We start from the raw sequence: 22,526 nt of genomic DNA on the forward strand, positions 1-22,526 counted from the left end.
CTAGTTGCCCTCCATTTTTTTGGTCACTTAAAAAGGAATTAGAACTTTCAATTCCGTTCAAATGAGCCCTACTGCAATATTCTAGGACCACTGGGTCGATACGATTATTCCCTTGGGAAAAGAAACAAATATACCAATTAACACGCATCCGTCATCTTTCTTCTTGCAAAAAATACAAAATTCCGCGTTTTTGCAGATAGGAGCTTGAATTCTCTACTTTAGGGTTTTCTGAGACGTTGAATCTGATGGTTTGATTTTTATTAAGGTTCTATGACTTTTAGGAGGTGTTTCCCCGTTTTTCCGAAAATAAAGCAAATTTTCTCAGGCGCGTTACTTTTGATGGGTAATCCTAAACTTGATGAAACTTATATATTTGAAACCAGCATAAAAATTTGATTCTTTTCATGTATCTTTTGGTATCAAAATTCCGTTTTTTAGAGCTTTGGTTACTGTGGAGCCGGGTCGCTCCTTACTTACAGTTCGCTACCACGAACTGTTTGACTAACTGTGGGTCAATAGTAATAATTGGCAAGAAGAAATGCATTTATGAAACGTAGCTTCTAGGGAGTTAGTTTCAAGGGCACATTTAATGGCCTTTATTTATTATTTATTATAAATATATTATTTTCAAGAAACATTATATTACCCAAACAAATCTTGTTTTAGTTTCATTTCTATACTTTATGACAATTCCAAATAAGTAGTTTCTAAAATCGTCTTATAGCGTCTAATAATGCGTCTAATAATGCGTCTAATAATAGTATTGATAATAATATACTTAAAACCAACTGGGAATAACGCATTTATAAAGCAGCTAAATAAAAAGTATTTAAAGATCTATAGAAAATTTTATTGTAAAACCAAGCCACCATTCTTCTGAAGGGGTATTAGCAGTATTCCTATTTTGCTGAATTGGTAATTTGGTCCCAAGAAGTTTTGGCAACCCTAATTTCGATGATTCTTTTTTCAGGCTTCAATGACTAGCATATATGTTTTTTTTCTGTCCACCCGTGTCACCCGAAATGAGGTTAGTTGTCAGCACTCATAAGCAAGTCATCAGTTACCATCATGGCATAGTTGCCAGGTGGGCGCTTTTTTGAATTAATTGCACTTTGAAATTTTCAAATTGGCGCATTGCGCCGATTTCGAGCATATCAAACAGAATCGGCGCAAAGTGGGCACGTTTTGCAGTCACAATAACAATGACAAAACTCCAAATTTTAAAGTCTAGTGTTTACTGATAACTTCTACTGACGGATTCAGAAATCTTTCTGTAAAGATAGGTGGAATTTTCAGAACCCCGTAGGGATTCTCATATCGCATTCCAGGCTCAATGACGACCTAAATTTTAAATATTAAAGCGTGCATTATCCTTAGCGTGAAAAACCAAATGGGAAGGTGGTCAAATTTCAAAAAAAAAAACAAAAAAAATACAGAACAGTGGGAAAAGCTGACCTTTGTTCGACATAGCTCAAGCAGCTCCTTCTGTCTCAAGCTTACCCATCAGCATCCCCTTCGTCGAGAAAGTGTTTTCTGTCATGAATCTTTTCAAGTACAAAATTCAAAACAGGATGCAGCTTTAGATGCTTAACTCTACTGTGACCATCCGACTTAGGCTACATTGCAAGGGAAAGTGCTGCAGGGACTTTGATTCACCACCCGCCATGCTGAATAGATTTACCAATGACATGTATGACATCAAAAAACCATCCAATGACAATGAAAATGAAGATGAAACTCTCGAGGAAATTTTTGAGCGAGATAGAACGAGGGTTTGCTGTTTAACTTTGAAAACGATCTTGAATACTAGTTGAAGATAAATACAATATATGATTAAAAATGTACAAAACTAATTCGAAGTTCATTAAAAGGAAAACACAAATAAAATAACAATCGGAATTTGGGTTCTATTTCATGACAAAATCTTAGAACGTTGTCCTTAGCCTGCAATTTTGTAGATAGTTGCATTAATAACGGCCGGTCTAATTTTTTATCTTTGACTTGGTCGTTCTTGTCGTTCTAATTTATATTTTTGAAAGCTACGAAACATTTTGTTCTCATAACTAAGCTTGATAATAATCCTATCTATAAGTTATTTTTATCAAATGCGCCTTTAACTTCCACGTTTTTGTATAACTTATTTATATTGCAAGACCAGTATACTGAGTACCGATTTCTTTTTTAGTTCTTTATTTCTTTATTTATTTTAGTTCTTTATTTCTTTTTTTAGTTCTTTAATCACAATTTCTATTGTTGGTAGGGAATAATTCAGCATGTTAGCCAAAAAGTAATGTAAAATACCACTTTAGATATTGGAAAGTATTTTTTTTTGTTAGATCATCTTTAATTTCCTTTTTTTATTTAATTCTCTGACATACAAGAGAACTAAGGACAATATCTTCCTCGTCAACCCAAAGACTGAGAACAGAAAATTTCGACCACAAAAGCGCATGTAATCAGTCAAAAATGCTTCACTGTTTCAGATTTCGGAATATGGTGCCGAAATATGTCAATGAAGACTGAATCCTACCAATTTTGAGTTCTAGTATTCTGAAAAGAAAAATTTACACAATTTACGCCTATCTGGTAACATTGTCTCTGAATTTTTTCTGAATTTCTTTTTTTTTTCTTTTGCACTCATCCCTGCAAGATCTAATATATCCTGAATTTTCGAACTCCACCCAAAAAATAGGTAGTGAAAACGCGCCAATGGCGAAATTTCGCTTCCCTTGGTGCGAATTCTTAAGTCAGGACCTGGCATCACTGCATCATGGTGTTAGAGGTGGTCTAACATTGGCAAAAGGAGACACGGAGTGTACTTACTAAATCTTTACTGCGACGACTAAAGGTTTTATCGGACATTTAGCAATTCTAAGATAATTCTTGAAAACTGTTTAATAATATATTCTCTAAGGGATTATCAAGAGAACAATAGATGTTCAATCAAACTTTGATCTTCCTGATCAAGATGGCCTTGTTAATCCTTCTTTTGAGAAGGACATAGTAAACGGTTTTTGTCAATTATCTCAGAAGTGTGATAACATTGGACACGGCCTTAAGCATGAAAGCAAGGAAAAATAGTGATAAATTCATGGAAAGTATAATCAATTTTATGGACAAATTTAAAGGGTTTGAGAACTTTTTGTTATCATCCTCTGAAAAGGTCCATGGTCAGGCAGGTAAAGGTTGGGAACAAATTAAATTTTCATCAAAGAAAAGGTGGAAATGGTCATAGATTCAAAACATACTAGTTCTCACATGTTAAAATACAGACGGAAAGAGATTGGAAAGAGATTTTCCTAGCTTCGTTTTCCTAACAAAAGTAATGAGCACCGCAAAAACAATACAAATACAAGTCACCCCCTAAAACAAACTGAAATTGTTTCGCAATGATTAGGAATATGCAGGGACTGTATATGTGTATTTTGTAGATATCTAAATTTTAGATCTATATGTATGGTCTCTAATTTTATTTTACGACTAAGACGTTTATTTTAATGTACAAAACACACAAAAAGGGCTTTCTATATAAAGTAACACACAAAGGGAGAGAGCGTTCAGGTCCTTACCCCTTGCCCTAAAAAAATTTGTTATTTTTATGATGTTTTGGTAATTTCTGATGTTCTTCACATAAATTCTTTGTCCCCTCAAACTTAGACACATTTCTGATTGATTCTATAATGGATTTTATATTCTATATAATTCACCAGTTTGCAATTTTTTTAATCGCCAACCGTAAAATAGATTCCTTTAACATGCCATCTCCTAATAGTTTTCTAATTCTGCTAATAGTGTACTGCTGTCTTTAGGAAGCTGTCAGAAATAGCCCTATCACCTTTAGACGCTCTACTCAGATGTCCAAAATAGTAAATTAACAATATTCACTATAAATGAAGGTTTAAAATAAATTTGCAGAGGAATTAATGATTATGATTTCTAGGATTGAGTGTTCTACTACCTTATATTATGACAACCCGTAAGGCCTGGAAGAACTCAAAACTTCGTATTTTCTGTATTGCCAATAAAAGAGACCAAATCGATATTGATCAAAAGGGGTAAGTTCTTACTCTTTTTGATTTTTCCTTTGAGGTCTGTTTTATTCGTTACACCGTAAGATGTCTTATAACTATATATACAAGCTTTGAAATAATAATAAGGGTTATAACCTTTTTTTTGCCTATTTTTACTTTAGGTTTTTCCGAATAAGCTTCTCTGTTGCTTTGCGTGGTACCAAAACGCCAAAAAGCCGTGCTATGTCTATACAAACTCTGAAAGAATTGCTAAATAGAGCAATAGTCAGAGATTCTATTTAGCAAGGGTCTAGCCCAAAAAAAAACAACTCAGGGCTCTTTAGAAAGGGGGGAGATTATTTTTTGGGCTTGGGCTGACTCTAAAACAAGAAATGAGGACAGGCAATTACATTTTCTGAAAATTATATGAAATTTTCAGGAATAATCTTAGGAATAAAAGCATTGGTGTTTTGTGAAAGAAGCCATGCCGAAAGATCTTACATCTGCTAGAGTTATATGTATATAGTATATATTAACTATATATATATATATATATATATATATATATATATATATATATATATATATATATATATATATATATATATATATATATATATATATATATATATATATATATATATACATATATATATGATATATACATATATATATATATATATATATATATATATATATATATATATATATATATATATATATATATATATATATATATATATATATATATATATATATATATATATATATATATATATATATATATATATATATATATATATATATATATATATATAGTTATATATAGTTATATATAGAGGTATATATATAGAGTTATATACATAGAGCTATATATATATAGAGATATATATAGAGTTATGTGTACTAGAGATTTAAGTCTAACTAGAATTTGGGTTCCAATGACGTTTGGATTGTTTTTTTTTACGTATTTTTTTCTTTTTTGTTTCTCCCCGGCTTTTTTAACTGGCCATAGAGCCTGAGGGAAGACTATGTTGAAGTTTGCTGATATAATGCATATAAATTTATTATATCAATCTTCCTGTGGCTTCTTATGTCAGGAGTTAATAAAATTTATCAATTTCCCAGTTTTAGATGCTTCTTTTAGAATTTCTCTTGCTTCTTCTAATTTCTCTGAATTTTCTCTCTCTTAATAAAATTGCCAAGTTCATATTCTACCTTGAAATAATCATTTTAAAAGCTTTTCTTAACCTAAATGCACAAGAAGCTAATAATAGTAAAACACACTGCGGAGCATAAAAAATAAATTTAAATTAGCGAAAATTTACGCAAATTAAGATGGTTTTGGTGTGCTCATTTCTCCATTTAAATTCGTAGTGTCAAGTCCCCCCAATTCTAGTAAAATTGTATATCTAAAGAATTTGTTACAGAGATATCTCTTTGGCCTGATTATAACTAAGACTATAGTGCCTTGAAGCAAGAACTGGTGTAAATTACCTCTTATAGGCATTTTCAATTTTAAGTATAAATGGGGGCATTTTAAGTTTGTTCATTCAGGAAGTGAAATGGATTTCCATTTGAAAATTTTTCAAATTGTTTAGACTCTTTATTTACTTCGTCTGTAAGAAAGAAATATACGGCCAACGCAACTTTATTTACATTTTTGAAGTAGCGGTGTGAACCAACATATTTTGTGGGGACGGGTTAGGGTTGAGGGGTGGGCCATGAATTAATACTCATAGTTTCATGAATTAATACTTTCATGAATTAATACTCATAGCGTTATTAGTCAACATAAATAAATATCAAATAATATAGAAAAGGATCGCAATAAGTGATTAGATAAACAACCCATCACGCATCTAGAAAGGTTGCTGGCAACAATGGCAATTCCATCTGAACACAATTTTGCCAAATATGATTCATAAACTTGGAAGAGCCTAGATTATCCATCCTCCATCTCGCTCGAGCCCAGCCAGATGGTTTGCTATCGATACCATTTACAAAGCTAGAAGTAGACTTCTTCTCAAGATTGTATTTCTTTAGATTAAGACCCCTTAGCCTAAAGGGGGTGGGATAAAATAAGAAATTAAAACAGAGTTAAAAATAGGAGTTACGATTTAAATAGGTATAGCAAATATTTTGCAATTTAACCTATTTGAAATTTTTAAATATCTTCATTATCAAAAAAGAGTTCAACACTTACTAGTGTGTCCATCAAAATTTGAAATTTTTAAATATCTTTATTATCAAAAAAGAGTTCAACACTTATTTTTGTGTCCATCAAGACTTGAAATTTTTAAATATCTTCATTATCAAGAAAGAGTTCAACACTTACTAGTGTGTCCATCAAGACTTGAAATTTTTAAATATCTTCATTATCAAAAACGAGTTCAACACTTACTAGTGTGTCCATCAAGACTTGAAATTTTTAAATATCTTCATTATCAAAAAAGAGTTCAACACTTACTAGTGTGTCCATCAAGACTTGAAATTTTTAAATATCTTCATTATCAAAAAAGAGTTCAACACTTACTAGTGTGTCCATCAAAATTTGAAATTTTTAAATATCTTTATTATCAAAAAAGAGTTCAAGACTTATTTGTGTGTCCATCAAGACTTGAAATTTTTAAATATCTTCATTATCAAGAAAGAGTTCAACACTTACTAGTGTGTCCATCAAGATTTGAAATTTTTAAATATCTTCATTATCAAAAAAGAGTTCAACACTTACTAGTGTGTCCATCAAGACTTGAAATTTTTAAATATCTTTATTATCAAGAAAGAGTTCACCACTTACTAGTGTGTCCATCAAGATTTGAAATTTTCAAATATCTTCATTATCAAAAAAGAGTTCACCACTTACTAGTGTGTCCATCAAGACTTGAAATTTTTAAATATCTTCATTATCAAAAAAGAGTTTAACACTTACTAGTGTGTCCATCAAGACTTGAAATTTTTAAATATCTTCATTATCAAAAAAGAGTTCAACGCTTATTTGTGTGTCCATCAAGACTTGAAATTTTTAAATATCTTCATTATGAAGAAAGAGTTCAACACTTACTAGTGTGTTCATCAAGATTTGAAATTTTCAAATATCTTCATTATCAAAAAAGATTTCAACACTTACTAGTGTGTCCATCAAGACTTGAAATTTTTAAATATCTCCATTATCAAAAAAGAGTTCAACGCTTATTTGTGTGTCCATCAAGACTTGAAATTTTTAAATATCTTCATTATCAAGAAAGAGTTCAACACTTACTAATGTGTCCATCAAGATTTGAAATTTTTAAATATCTTCATTATCAAGAAAGAGTTCAACACTTACTAGTGTGTCCATCAAGATTTGAAAATTTTAAATATCTTTATTATCGAAAAAGAGTTCAACACTTATTTGTGTGTCCATCAAGACTTGAAATTTTTAAATATCTTCATTATCAAGAAAGAGTTCAACACTTACTAGTGTGTCAATCAAGATTTGAAATTTTTAAATATCTTCATTATCAAGAAAGAGTTCAATACTTACTAGTGTGTCCATCAAGATTTGAAAATTCTAAATATCTTTATTATCAAAAAAGAGTTCAACACGTATTTGTGTGTCCATCAAGACTTGAAATTTTTAAATATCTTCATTATCAAAAAAGAGTTCAACACTTACTAGTGTGTCCATCAAGACTTGAAATTTTTAAATATCTTCATTATCAAAAAAGAGTTCAACACTTACTAGTGTGTCCATCAAGACTTGAAATTTTTAAATATCTTCATTATAAAAAAAGAGTTCAACACTTATTTTTGTGTCCATCAAGACTTGAAATTTTTAAATATCTTCATTATCAAGAAAGAGTTCAACACTAACTAGTGTGTCCATCAAGATTTGAAATTTTTAAATATCTTCATTATCAAAAACGAGTTCAACACTTACTAGTGTTTTCATCAAGACTTGCAATTTTTAAATATCTTCATTATCAAAAAAGAGTTCAATATTTACTAGTGTGTCCATCAAGACTTGAAAATTTTAAATATCTTCATTATCAAAAAAGATTTCAACACTTATTTGTGTGTCCATCAAGACTTGAAATTTTTAAATATCTTCATTATCAAGAAAGAGTTCAACACTTACTAGTGTGTCCATCAAAATTTGGGCTCTTCAGGTTGCAACAAATAGGGTAATATTGTCCTGAAAATAGAAAAAAAATCTGAGTTTCTTGGGATAACAGCATAAAAAAAACAATAATTATATTATTCATCCACAATATCTTGGGTGTTTTTGAAAATAAAATCCTCAAATGACTTGATCTAGTCAGAGGTGAACCGAATATACGTAACAGTTTTAGTAAATTTGAAAATAGTAAAGAAACATGATTTGATGAAGAACAAAGTTTTATTGTGTACTATCGTTTCAGTCTGCAAAGTTATTATACTCTGTGCATGTATTTTATACATTAAGCCTTTAGTAGTCTGAAGGATCCCTTCAGACTACCTTCATTATCAAAACCTTGAAAAATATTGGCCAAAACATACCCTTTTGTCTAATATTGCATACTCCTCCCAAGTAGGAATGTACTGACCCCCCCCCCTCCGATGGGTGGAACTATGTACACTCGGTATTTGAGACGGTTCAACAAATTGGCCCGTGAAAAAAGGGAAATTCTTATGAAAAGCAACGTGTTGGGGGCCCAGTCAATTTAGTGGAGTTTGGCTATATGCACCAATAACAAAAAACTTGTTATCGTTTACCCATTGTAAAAAAAAGAAAAAATGAAAGTTAATATTATGGCAGATAATTATATCAGTCCTAATCGAACCATTTACTAGTTTAATTTGTTCCAGCCAATTTCCCAGCCTAAAATCACTTATTTTCTAGCATGGCTGCCTTATTGAGCAAGTTTAGGATTGATTTCTCAGATGTTATTGCCGTTACTGACGTGAACAGAAGTCCATCTGAAGAAACTAAGCAATGGTTCAATGATCTTATTAAACCTTCACTTCAAGCAAGTGGATCTGAAGGTGAGTGCTAAAAGATTTCTTTTCCTCTGATAATTTAGACATTCCTCGAACGTTAAATCAAGGATATATCAAGACTTTTGGCATTTTCGGTCTCAGATCCTTCCTTAGAATGTTCTGAGCTCTGTATTTTCCCATCATTCTTACTCATTTTTCTATCAGTATAAGATGATTTAACGGAACTACTCATATACTTTACCAGATGAGGATGCAAAACCTTAGTCAGGGGTATAGGGTTTGGGCACTTTCTTTGATATATGACCAATCTGAATGCTTAATTGGTTTGGTCAGCACGTCAGGGGTGGACATGATGGTCAAAATAAGAAAAAACGGTCATTTTACATGACTATTTCTGGCAATTTGGGTTATAAGGTCACGCTGCTTAACACACCAAAATGAAAAATTCACTAACTGCCTCAAGTCCAGTTTTATTGAACAAAAAATAAATAAAACCTATTTTCTTAGACACTAGCTAGTTTCCACTCTTAAAATTAGCCTGTACTTTTTGAGTTGAGCTTTGACAGGCGTCCTTGAGCACAAATCCTTGTGCACAATGTTTTGTCATGTAACGACAAAAGCTCATCTCAAACACAATAACAGACTGAGCTGGATGGGGACATTTTGCCTAAATCAAAATATGTTTAAGTTTAATCGTTCATCTTCAAGATCAATTTTATAATACCTATTAAACTATTAAATTTATACATTGTATTTTTGTCACATATAATATGCCCTTATTGTTGATATAGGTATCACCTACTGTCTAATAATAAGTAGTTAAATTGGATGCAATCCAGCATATAGTTATATTTTCATACAAAGGCTTTTTTCTATTGTTAATTTTTTTCTATTGTTTTCACTAGAAAAAGGCCTATGAAATGACAAGCAAATAAGAGTAATGGTAATAATCTAGATATCGGCCTTCGTGCATGTACAGATATAGTTTACATTTATAATAATACGTTGCCTAAAAACCACCTCAAGAAAAATTACCGGGCAAGAGCACATTTCATTCTTCTCGTTTATATATATATATATATATACATATATATATAAAACATACATATAAAAAAAGATATATATATATATATATATATATATATATATATATATATTTTTAATAGTTTTTTGTTTCCTTTGGAGGCCTTTTCACCTATGGTCCCTTCCTAAGAATGTCCATGGTGCAGACATAATAACATTGATGAAAATCTAAATTTTCAATTATTGTAATCTTAGTGTCAAATTGTCATATGATTGTCAAACTTATTAAACAATGCGGTGAATTTTATCGTATGCTTTCCAATCTTTTTTCGTAGATTTCCCTGAAATAAATGTTTTATCTCATGTTTTTGGGCAAACAAATAGTATCAATTAAAATTTGCTTTTCTAAGTTTCCACGTGGAAAGCTTTTGGAAACAATTATTTTCAAGAAAAAGAAAATCCACCACAAACCAGGAAGTTCCTCGGAAATTTATTTATAGCGGCGAAGAAAAATATATTAGTGTACCTTTTAAGTTAAATTTTTTTTCGTTGGTTACTGTGACCAATGTTTTATGGCATGAATGATTGTTTTGGACATAATATAAAATATTTTAAATAAATCTGTCTCTCTCTGCGAGTTTTCAATCCTTAAAAATGAGAACAGTGTTCGTGAAGAAAGGAAGCAAAAACAAATTTTAAGAAAATTCGGCTTTATAAACAACCCTGAAAACCTAATTTGAGAGTTGCAGATGCTATAGAAAAACAAAAATAACAAAAAACAAGGGCAACAATATACAATAGTCCAGCCGCTGAGAATATGTTTACTGCCTTATAGTTTTGTTCATAATTTTAAACCTGCCAAATTAAAATGCTCTTAAAACCCTGAGAAAGTCAAATTTCTCCTTACTTTGGATACGAACTATGAAACAATCTATGAATAGCAACTTGCCATTGGCAATGCAGCTTGCCAATGGCAAACTTGTTTTTCTCCAGATGACTTAATATACCTTAAAAATGGCTTCCAGCTGGAGTCGTGTGACGCCAGGAATGCAAAGTGACATTTCTCTGGGTAGTCTATAAAAGACTTCAATGGTATTGATCAATAGTCCACATGTAAAGTAGCTTCTCAGAAAAAGTATTCAACCCATTGTAAAAGGAATATAACATTCTGATAGAAGCTTCAATGGAGTGAAGGAGCTAAAAAACGCTTGGGATTTCCTGGCTTAAGAGGTTAAACCAGGCTTAAGAGGTTTCACAACTTCTGTAAAACTTATTCTGATCAATTAACTAATCCTAAAATGCAACTAAGAAACTGAGATGGCTCTGGACTATGTTGGCCTATTAAGGTAGCTTTGTGGTCCGATAATTTGCTCCTATTAATAATAAAGTACTAAAAACATTATTATTCTGCAAAATTAGTCTTATCAAACCCTTTTCTATAAACTTCTAGATCGTAACAAAATATCCGCAAGTGAGCTTTTGGCAATGAAGGATAAATGCAATAGACATATGCGGCTACGGGAACTTCTCCTTCAGCACTCTAAGGACTCAAATATGGTATTCATGTAAGTATCTATATAAGTTATTCTTATTAGCTGGTCTTAATTGAAACGTCTTCATTCGCTTAATGCGTATCAAACCACCATTATACTTGATATTTTATCCAGGGTACAAGGTTTCTACATGGAATACATAAAAATTATAATTTGTGTTTTTAAAAGGAAAATAATCCTATTAAAAAGATATATGAGTCATGGAGAGATACTTTTTAGCACTGTAAGGCCGCACGTATGATATTCATGTGAGTGTCTTTTCAAAGTAATTCTCATTAGCTGGAATAAATTCAAAGTTTTTTATTCGCTTAATACCACTCAAACCACCAATATATATGATTCTTGAGCAAATTACAGGATTTCCGTATGGAATACATGTAAACTCAAATTTTTTCTGTAATGATAAAGAAAATAATCCTCTTACAAAAAAAAATAACTTATGGGCCTCGGAGAGGTGTTTTTTGGCACTGTAGGGACACAAATAACTTCTTTCTTCTTAAAAATTAAATAAAAAAACATATTTTTTCAGCTGAAAGTACTGAACAATATTAATATTGAAAACGAACAGAAATTATTCTATATGTGAAGGGGGCTGCCCCTTCCTCAGTCCTTGCCCTTTATGCTAAAGCTTTATGGTTCTTTAAAAATACTCCTCATTCAAATTATGCTTGTGTTTTAATTTGTGTTTCAACTTTAACTTGCGTTTCAACTTGTGTTCAAATTCAAGTTTTGATTGAGTAGTCTTTTTAAAAAAATAATAACAAAAAATCAAACTTTTGCGTAAATAGCGAGTGTTGAGGAGGGGTAGCCCCCTCGTATATGGAATAATTTCTGCTCGTTATAACTTAACATTACTCCTTCCTTTCAATTGAAAAAAAAAATGTTTTTTTATCTAATTCCTCACAGCTCATCTCCTTTCTTCTTCCCGTGTAAAGTTCCCCCTGAATATTCCCCCGAAAACTTCCTCCCCTTGGAAAATTCTCGTTGCATAAAATACCCCGCAGAAGATATCCCCCCCCCCAAAAAAAAAATCAAATCGAAAATATTTCCCAATAACAAATATCATATGTGAACAATGGAGACTTACAGCCCTTTTCCCAGGGACTATGGAGGGCTTGTCATAACCAAAGGCATAGTTATTGGACCTTCAACAATGCTGAATCAAATGGTTGTCTTAAAATTTTGATCGGATATCTTTGGGTAAAAATAGCAGTCTGAGTTAAAAAAAGGACTTAACACTCTTCAAAACCACGAAGATTTTAATCAAGGAAAAAAAATAATCCGAAATCAAAAGTTTCTACACAAACTAATTCAAATTAATGTATCAGGCCCACATAAAAATCAACATTACGAAAAAACTCTAATGCTGTGCAGAATACTAAAAGTTGAATATCAAATAGAAGAAGAGACATAAGAAATTTAGGTATTTTTGTGAGATTATAAATAGAGAGAAAGGAAGAAGAAGGGGGAGAAAGGGTGAGAAAATAGACAGTAAAAATAATTTTATTTTTCATTTATTATATCCTTTCTTTTCTTTGTTTCATGCGTCATGTATAGCCAGTTTTGCCTTAAAATTTATTTTCCATAGTCCTAGAGGATCAGACCCTAACCAACTTTAAGTTTATTTTCAAAGCTGAGGCAGGCCAGGTTAAAATAAAAGACAGAAAGTTCTTAAAGACAGAACGCTTTTATGATTTTTCAAGTTTCCTGATGTAAAGATTAAATAATAATTACGTGGGATTAGGCACTATAGGGGTAGCCTACTAATTAGTCAAAATGTTTGGCAACTTACAACGGCCAAAATGCTTCAAATTGAAAAAAAAAACTATTTGCGGTTCAAAGTTGCTAAAGGTTTTGTTAATTACAAGCGTATTTTTTATTATTAAAGAGGAAAGCAACAAATTCCAAATTACAACTTCAAATAGATAGATAGATAGATAGATAGATAGATAGATTTATTCACACGAAAAGCCCAATTGGGCCATGGCAACATACACAAAACAAGCGAAAAAATACAGCAACAAAACATAGACTGAAAAGACACTAAAACTGACTATTTAAGTAAGTCATCATGATAGCTCATACCTACCCGGACGAAATTTTCAATATTATTCATATTTAAGTAACACCTACTTTTCAAAAATTCGAAAATTCCTTCTCTCCCTCCGACCTCCCTACCAAATATTTCCATGTGCAACCCCCTACATTCCCCTAAAAAAGGATGGAAAGACTCATCCATCTCTCCACACATAGGCCAACTGTAAGCACCATCCCTCAATCTATACGACTCCTTGTAATCCAATACGACTCCTCGTAATCCAAAGTTTTTGACCTAACTGTTGACAAACAAGTTGACGGGGAAATTTATCCAACAATTAACGTTTTTTTTTTTATTTGTAACCCGTTTTTCTTGCATTAAAAGAGTATTTTACCAAAACAGTTCATTCCTATCAAATCAATATCTTCCAAAACTGTGTTTGTATGAACCCTGAATGGGCTAATCTGAAGTATTATAACATTTTGACAGTAAAAAGTCACCTGTAATCAACACTTTTTTTTAGGACACTACCAATACCAAAACGAGGGGCAGCATCTGCAGCTCTTTACATGTCATGGATGGAAACCCTAACCAAAGATATGCCCCCTTTTCTTTTGGTTAGAGGAAATCAGACATCTGTTCTCACCTTTTATTCGTAAAAGTACACAGGAAATTGTAAGATTTTCAGAAATAGAGAGTTCTTCAGAACAGAGGAGAGAGTGTACAGGACGCAGCTGAACGTTAAAATTTTACGTTTTACGTTTAACGTATTGAACAGAATAGTGAATTTTAAACAGTATAAAATATTTATTCATTATTATGCCTTAGGTACGATCAGGTAGTACAAAACATAATGTATTAGACGTCTTAAGTTGTAATAGCATAGCCTTTTGCTATAGTACAAAACAAATGTTCAGTCTATTAACATTTTGTAGAAACCTATTTGTAAGGCAGTGTCTTATTCCAGTGCTAGACTAGTTGAATTAACTTTACTGGTTATGCAAAAAAACTAGTAAGACCAATCCGATGGATTTTCTGAGTAAATAAAAGAAAAAAAAAATCCAACCGTTTTCTAATTGAAATTGTTGAAAGTTTCTATGTCCAATTAGTGAATACAGTAGGAAAAACTAAGAGAAGCAGATTATAATATTGAAATTTAGATAAATTTTGCTGTTTTGCCATAATTAACAGTCTGTTGAAATGTAATTCCAGTAATTACTTTGTATTGTCTGAAATATTAAAATGAAATGAAATAGTTTCTTGAAAATAATTAATAAAGAGAAATCAAAGTATTAAAAGAGGAAATTGACGTTATCAAAGTATTAAAACACTAAATTGAACTTAAAAACAGGTAATTGATTTTAAGGTAATTAAAACATTTTCTACTTTCAAGAAATTTCAATAATCCTTTGGAGATACTTTCTATTGTCTATCTTTATTACTGATAGTGTTTATTGCCATTTTAATATTGTTTTGTTATTTTCAATTGTTATGATCTATCAATAGTCCTTTCTATTGTGTTTTTAATGTATATAATATCATTTATGTATATAAGATCAGTTGGGATTTGTTCGTGCCTTATGATTTCACATAAATACAAATAATAGTATTAGAAACTGATAGCAGGGTTTTCAATTGTTGGCTATTTAGACTACCCTAATTCGTGGATAGATACTTAGATGGCCTTATGGGGTGAATATTCTATTTATATATTTTGTCATTTTTTATTTATTTTTTGTCCTGCCGACATAGAATAAAAGTTAGAAGTATAATTTTTATTTTATTTTGCCTATTAAAAAGCACCAGAGAGTAGATTGTAGGATATGTTGCAGATAAAAACGAGCAAATAGGCATTATTATCAAGAATAGTAAGGCGAGAAAACATAAAATTTAGCAGTCCAGACACAAGGCCGTATCCAGGAAGGAGGAGTTTAGGGGGGTTTGGACCCCATGCGTCTGAATTTTCTTTTTGTAAACCCCTCCTGAAAACAAAATCCTTTTACGGCCCGGTCTATACACAAGATTCTTTTGATCCTCCTTCCTCGTCAAAAAATTCTATGTTTTATGATGGCAGTGGGCTGAGAATTGTGGGGTGTTATAAGGTTAGATTCTATTTTAAATCTCTCTTTTGCTGGCTCTTTACATTCTGAAGAGTCTTTAGGCATGCTTTGGTTATTAGTTAAGATATATATATATATATATATATATATATATATATATATATATATATATATATATATATATATATATATATATATATATATATATATATATATATATATATATATACTCTATTTATAATATCTATATTTATAAACTAAAAATGATAATTTTTTTATTTGAACAGTGGAAACTTGCCGTTCTATTATTAGATTTATTTGAAAAAAACTACGTTTTCTAAAGAGTTAAAGAGGCTGAGTTACAAGGTCGAACCTTAAAACGTACAGGGATTAGGAGGCACAGTTGGGGGGCTACCACCCCCAAACCCCCCGCTTTCGCAGCCTTTAAATATAAAAAAAATTTCTTTAAACTGAAAGTAAGGAGCAACATTGAAACTTAAAACGAACAGAAATTATTCTGTATATGAAAGAGGCTGTGCCCTCCTCAACGCCTCGCTCTTTACGCTAAAGTTTGACTTTCTCACAACTCTTTTTTTAAACAATAAAAACCCCCCAACTGTGCCTCCTAATCCCTGTACGTTTTAAGGTTCGACCTTGTAACTCAGCCTCTTTAACTCTTTAGAAAACGTAGTTTTTTTCAAATAATTTCTGCACGTTTTTGTACAGTTTGTTACTAATTATTGCTTGACTAACTGTTAGCTGATTGTGTCAGGAGTTAAAGTTGGGGGGCTGCCACCCCCCAAACCCCCCGCTCTTGAAAATTCTTGTGTTAAGGCTTTTAATTCCTGAATACTCAAATCACGTCGTACAGGGTGCCTCCTAATCCCTGTACGTTTTAAGGTTCGAACTTGTGACTCAGCCTCTTTAACAGCCCCCCAACTGTGCCTCCTAATCCCTGTACGTTTTAAGGGTCGACCTTGTAACTCAGCCTTTTTAACTCTTTAGAAAACGTAATTTTTTTCAAATAATTTAAAAAAGAAACTGCGTTTCTTTTCAAAGTATATAAAAAAGTTGCTCTGATGGTGAATCGAACCCGGGTTTTCCGCCTGAAAGTCTGGGGTATCAGCCGCTGGACTATACAAACACAATAGTAATTGTTGTTTAGCAAATAGAAGCTATTTTCGACGCAAGCAAATTCCCAAAAATCTTGATATGTGGTTTTTGGAAAACAGGGAAGGAGTAATCAAATTGAGTTGAAATTTCGAGGATAAGCTTCCAAGCCCTAGGAAAGCTTATCGTCTAAATTTCAGCCCGAACAGACACCGTTACCGGGGGGGTTGTGGTGGGAAAAATTAACATGCGCTAAAATAGGAAAACGAGGTTTTTCGTAAATGTAAATTCGGGGGGTAATTTTTTCGGTCTGAAAATATCAAAAGGCCCTAACAGGTCGAATTCTGCTTCGAATGAGTCCTCATTCACCCGGATCCGTTGCCAACTGTGGCCTGTAGGCGTGGCTAAGAAAAAAAAAAGAAATGAATTTTAAGTGGCTATATTTGGTTTTTGAAAACAGGGAAGGAGTGATCGGAAGGAGCTGAAATTTCGAGGGTAAGCTCCCGGGCTCTAGGAAAGCTTAACCTCTAAATTTCAGCCCAATCGGACAACGTTAAAGGGGGGCTGTTGTGGGAGAGTCCAAACTTCCGGCCCAGTTTATCCCAAAAAGATAGAGTCGGAGGAAGATGAAATTTTGCAAGTTTCTTAGTTTGAGCTTGGGCTACAAAATGCGATTACCGCCGTCTCTCTGCGACCTCTAGGACCTGAAATCGCTTAACATTGTGGTGGGTCGCCTCTTTATAGAGGCACAAGTGTGCCTCCTTGATTGAAAAAATCAACGACCTTTCCCAGTCTGTTGCACTCAATGGCTAGGATGTGACACCCTCTGGTATGCATTATCACATCTAAAGTATTTTCAGACATTTTTCTAAAAAAATATTCATTTACACAAGAATCAATTCAAATCAATTCACTTTATTCGAATAAAAACATAACACAAACATCACTACAATAAAGATCCTAGAAGAGAACTTGTTAAGGACCAAAGAAAAAAAGAAAAATTAACACTGAAAAAAAACATAGAAGAATAAAATATAAGTAATTAAAGCAAATTGGTTAAAATTTGAACGATTAAAGTATATCATCAAGTTTTGTTACATTGTTGTACAGCTTGCAGAAACTTGTGGCAACATTGGAGGGTATTTCGTTTCATTGAATAATAGATTTGTATATGGGAGATTGCTGGGCAGCAATAGAAACGCATTTAGGAATTATAAAGGCTCTATTGGATAAACGGAGATGGTGGGCTTCCGAATTATTAATATTATAATAGGTTAGTAGCCGAGGAGGAAGATTATTGTGGAAAGCAGAGTAAGCAAGCGATAAGTTTAATTTTTGTATGATTTGATCTAGTGGAGCTATGCCAAAATCTGAGCACATATCACGGGTTGGATATAGACTGGGAAGCCGAAAAACTGCTTTAATGGCACGGTTTTGGGCAAATTTGAGTTTTTTTAGTGAAGGACCGGTTTGTATTTCCCCAAACCTATCCGCAATAAGAAAAGTAAGGAAAAATAAAGGAATAATAGAAGGTAACTAGGATGTCAGGAGGAAGAAAATAATTCACACGGTTAATCATAGCTACTTGTCATAAAATTATTGCTGTGATGTACGAAATATGATTAGAGAATGTCAAGCATGAGTCAATAAATACATCAAGAAACTTGGCAACCTCCACTTGTGGGAGAATGTCGGAGGAGTGCTTGAGACCAAGAGCATGTTCGATTATGTTTTTGTTGTAGGGGGTTCTGAATAATACTACTTGACTTTTTTTGCTATTAAAGGTCATGTTAATCGTAAGGCACCACGCCTGGACTCAGTTCACAAGGACAGGGGCAGAGGTTATTGCCGTTGGTAAATTGGTGCCAGTGATGAAGAAGTTGCTGTCATCAGCAAATAGTACAAGAGACACTGAAGGGCCCAGGTCCATAACAAGATCATCGATATATAGGAGAAATAAAACCGGGCCTAGAACGGAGCCTTGCGGGACACCCCTCTGAACAGGTAAGGGCTGAGAGGATACTCCACCTATGGTCACTCTCTGTACCCTTCCAGTTAGATAAGAATCAAACCAAGAGAGGGGAACACCATGAATACCGTAACTATTTAATTTACTTATTAAAATACTGATAGAGATCAAAAAGAAAGGGAGACAGATGTCTGAGGATAATTCTCTCGAGAACTTTGGATATAGAAGGAAGAATTGAGATTGGACGATAATTACCTATCTCAGTTGGATCGACCTTTTTGAAAACTGGAATAACAATGGCTGACTTAGGAAATAAGAGAAAACTCCGTGGGTTAAAGATAGGTTAGCAATGTACTTGATGGGCTCGTAATCAAAAGGAGATATGGTCTTCAGGAGCTTATTAATTCATCCAGGACAGTCAGGTGTAAGGCTAATAGGGAGGGAACCGATGATTTGAAGTACCTCATTGCTATCAGTTAGACAGAAAAACATGGTTCTATAATTGAAGCAAGGGAGTACAGCCTGTAAGGAGGAGCGGGAGTCAGTATGAGGAACATTAGAAAAATAATTACTAAGTGCGTCAGGTACATGTATAGGGTTAATTAATCTGCCATTTGTGACCTTTAGGCGAATAGGTATAGACTTTGATTTTATATTTTTCGAGAGTATATCATTAATGGTGGACCAAAACTTTTTCAGATTTCCTTTGCAATTGAGAATTTTTGTATAATAATACTTTTTCTTCGCTCGTTTAAACATAATGAAAAACCTTCAATAACGTCTCTTTTTGATGACTCCTGTCAATTAAGGCCAGCGTGACAGAATGTACCACCTCCTATGACACCCTCAGGCGAATATTCTAAGAGGTCAAAAATTCTTATCACAAAATAGAGAACAATATTACAAAACAAAAAATAATTCTTACAGAACAAAAAAGACCTTAAATATCACAAATTCTTGATACAAAATATGAAAGAATTCCTACCAAACAGAAATAAATCTTAAAAAATAAAAAAATACTTTGCTGAAGAATTCTAAAATATTTCTATAAGAATGAAAAATTGTGGATTATGAAAACAAAATACTTGCTACAAAACAAAAACTTTTAACAGCACAATAAATACTTAATATGGAATACGAAAAATTTCAATAATAATCTAAAGAATTCCTACAAAAACAGAAATAACTCTTACAAAATACAAAAATACTGTGGATAATTCTAAATTAATTCTAACGGAATGAAAAATACTTGGTGCAGAACAAAAAATACTTACTTCAAAACAAATAATTCTAACAGCACCCCAAATACTTCTATGGAATACAAAAAAAACTTCAAACATAATCCAAAATAATTCCTAGAAAACAGAAAAAAACTCTTACAAAACACAAAAATACATTACAGAATTCTAAATAGTTTCTAACAGAATGAAAAATACTTGGTGCAGAACATAAATTACTTGCCAAAAAAACCCAGAAATTCTAACAACACCCCAAATACATCTTATAGAATATAAAAACTTCAAACATAATCCAAAATCATTCCTATGAAAACGAAATAACTCTTACAAAACACAGAAATACATTGTACAATTCTAGAATAGTTCTAACAAAATGAAAAATAGTTCGCGCAGAACACAAAATACTTACTACAAAACACAAAACTCTAGCAACACCCCAAACACTTCTTATAGAATACAAAAAAACTTCAAACATAATACAAAATAATTTCATACAAACCTGAAATAAATCTTACAAAATGAAAAATTCTTTACACAACTCTAAGATAGTTCTAACAGAATGAAAAATACTTGATGCAGAACACAAAATGCTTACTACAAAACAGAAAATTCTAACAATACCCTAAATGCTTCTTATTGAATACAAAAAACTTCAAGCATAATCCAAATTACTCCGACAAAACAGAAACATTTCTTACAAAATACAAAAATATTTTGCACAATTCTAAAATAGTTATAACAGAGTCAAAAATACTTGCTGAAAAACACAAAATACTTTCTACAAAACACAAAATTCTAAGAACATCCCCAAAGGCTTATTATAGAATACGAAAAAGTTCAAGCATAATCCAAAATAATTCCTACAAAAGAGAAATAATTCCTACAATATGCAAAAATACTTTGTACAGTTGTAAAATATTTCTAACAAAGTAAACAATAGCTCGTATAGAACACAAAACACTTGCTACAAAACACAAAATTATAAAAACATCCCAAATGCTTCTTATAAGATACAAAAACTTAATACATAATTCAAAATAATTCCCACAAAACAGAAAAAGACTTAAAAAATATAAAAAAATACTTTAGATAATTATAAAATACTTCAAACAGAACGAAAAACAGTTGTTGCAGAACACAAAATACTTGATAAAAACACAAAATTCTAACAACACCCCACATATTTTTCTAGAATACAGAAAATTCAAACATAATTCAATAATTTCTACAAAACAAAATATTTCTTACAAAATACAAAAATTCCTTAGACAATTCTAAAATAGTTCTAACAGAAAATTGTTGGTCGTGAACAAAAATACTTGCTGCGAAACACAAAATTCTAACAACACCCCACATACTTCTTATTTATACAAAAAACTTAAAACATAATCCAAAATAATTCCTACAAAAAAATATTTCTTACAAAATACAAAAACGCTTTACACAATTCTAAAATGCTTCTAACAGAATGAAAAAATATTTAGTATACAATACAAAATACTTTCTACAAAACACAAATTTTCTATCAATATCCCAAATATTTCTTGTACAAAATACTTCTTACTGGATTAAAAAAACCCCGCTCCATTGAAACCAAAATAAATCGTGCATGATTACGATATCATGACTTGTATATACTGGACCGTCCAGCCTACCTCCGGGTACCTGCTGCCAACATTCAACTCCACCCTGAATTTTTTTTCAATGTCAGAGACGCATGAGTATGAACTACAACTTAACTATCGCCATCCATTCCACTATATTTATATGCTATAATCATATGGTTGGCCAAGCTAACCTAACCCGAACGAACCTGACTTACAAGTAGTTAACTTGATATAACCTAACCTAACCGGATATGCTGCTATCTATAACTATATTGGAATGGATGGCAATAGTTGAGCTGTAGTTCACAGTCATGTGCCTCTGATATTGAAAAAAAAAATCGAGGGCGGAGTGAATATTGGCTGCGGGTACCTGGGGATAGGTTAGATGTTCCAGTATTTGTACGTCGTCATGGCGTAATCATGTACGATTTGTTTTAGTGTCGAGGGGGGGGGGCTTTATAATTCAGTGTAAAAATTGGTTTAGAAGGTCAACGACTTGTGAATTGATTGATTTTACTATTCACTTGCTTCAGTATTGAAAATGAGTTCAGTGTGTCAACATCGATTTTTATTTCAAGAGTTAAATACAATATGTTCAAGTGTAATAAAAATTGATGGTGTGTAATATTAACTTTTATAAGCTGAAGCGGCTTTTATGATAGAATACCAGACCATGTAAAGGTATGATAATTCTTCAAAATATCATAATTTTTTTTATTATGATATATATAAAAATGACAATGATATATCAATGATATGTTAATTATTTTTTAAGATATTTTTATGATGAAGTACGTAAGACCATGTAAATAAAAGGGTTATGAAATAGAACAAGTACAAGAAGAATTTCAAGAAATATGCAGTTTTTTCGGTGTGCGAGCTATTTATGTTAAGGGAAACGTGCCAACTGACAAGCTCTTAACAGCAGAATGCAATAAAGACATCCCGTTCTTCAA

General features: G+C 32.0%; 1 protein-coding gene across 1 annotated transcript; it reads left to right on the plus strand.

Moving 5' to 3' along the window:
* The first annotated feature begins 3,944 nt into the window (after positions 1-3,944).
* Positions 3,945-15,338, plus strand: LOC148951484 (bumetanide-sensitive sodium-(potassium)-chloride cotransporter-like). Its single transcript, XM_089090908.1, has 4 exons — positions 3,945-4,055; positions 8,875-9,017; positions 11,446-11,560; positions 14,110-15,338. Exons 1-4 carry the CDS (start codon positions 3,967-3,969, stop codon positions 14,243-14,245), a joined length of 483 nt encoding a protein of 160 aa, XP_088947034.1. The 5' UTR covers positions 3,945-3,966; the 3' UTR covers positions 14,246-15,338.
* The last annotated feature ends 7,188 nt before the right edge of the window (positions 15,339-22,526 follow it).

Source organism: Artemia sp. Qi Xiang Cuo, chromosome 6 (assembly GCF_049724085.1).
Source record: "Artemia sp. Qi Xiang Cuo chromosome 6, ASM4972408v1, whole genome shotgun sequence".
NCBI lineage: Eukaryota > Metazoa > Arthropoda > Branchiopoda > Anostraca > Artemiidae > Artemia > Artemia sp. Qi Xiang Cuo.

Coding starts and splice junctions, on each gene's coding strand:
- LOC148951484 (XM_089090908.1), top strand. CDS start 3,967: ATGACAACCCGTAAGGCCTGGAAGAACTCAAAACTTCGTATTTTCTGT. Junction 9,018..11,445: donor TCAAGCAAGTGGATCTGAAG/GTGAGTGCTAAA, acceptor ATAAACTTCTAG/ATCGTAACAAAATATCCGCA. Junction 11,561..14,109: donor GACTCAAATATGGTATTCAT/GTAAGTATCTAT, acceptor ACTTTTTTTTAG/GACACTACCAATACCAAAAC.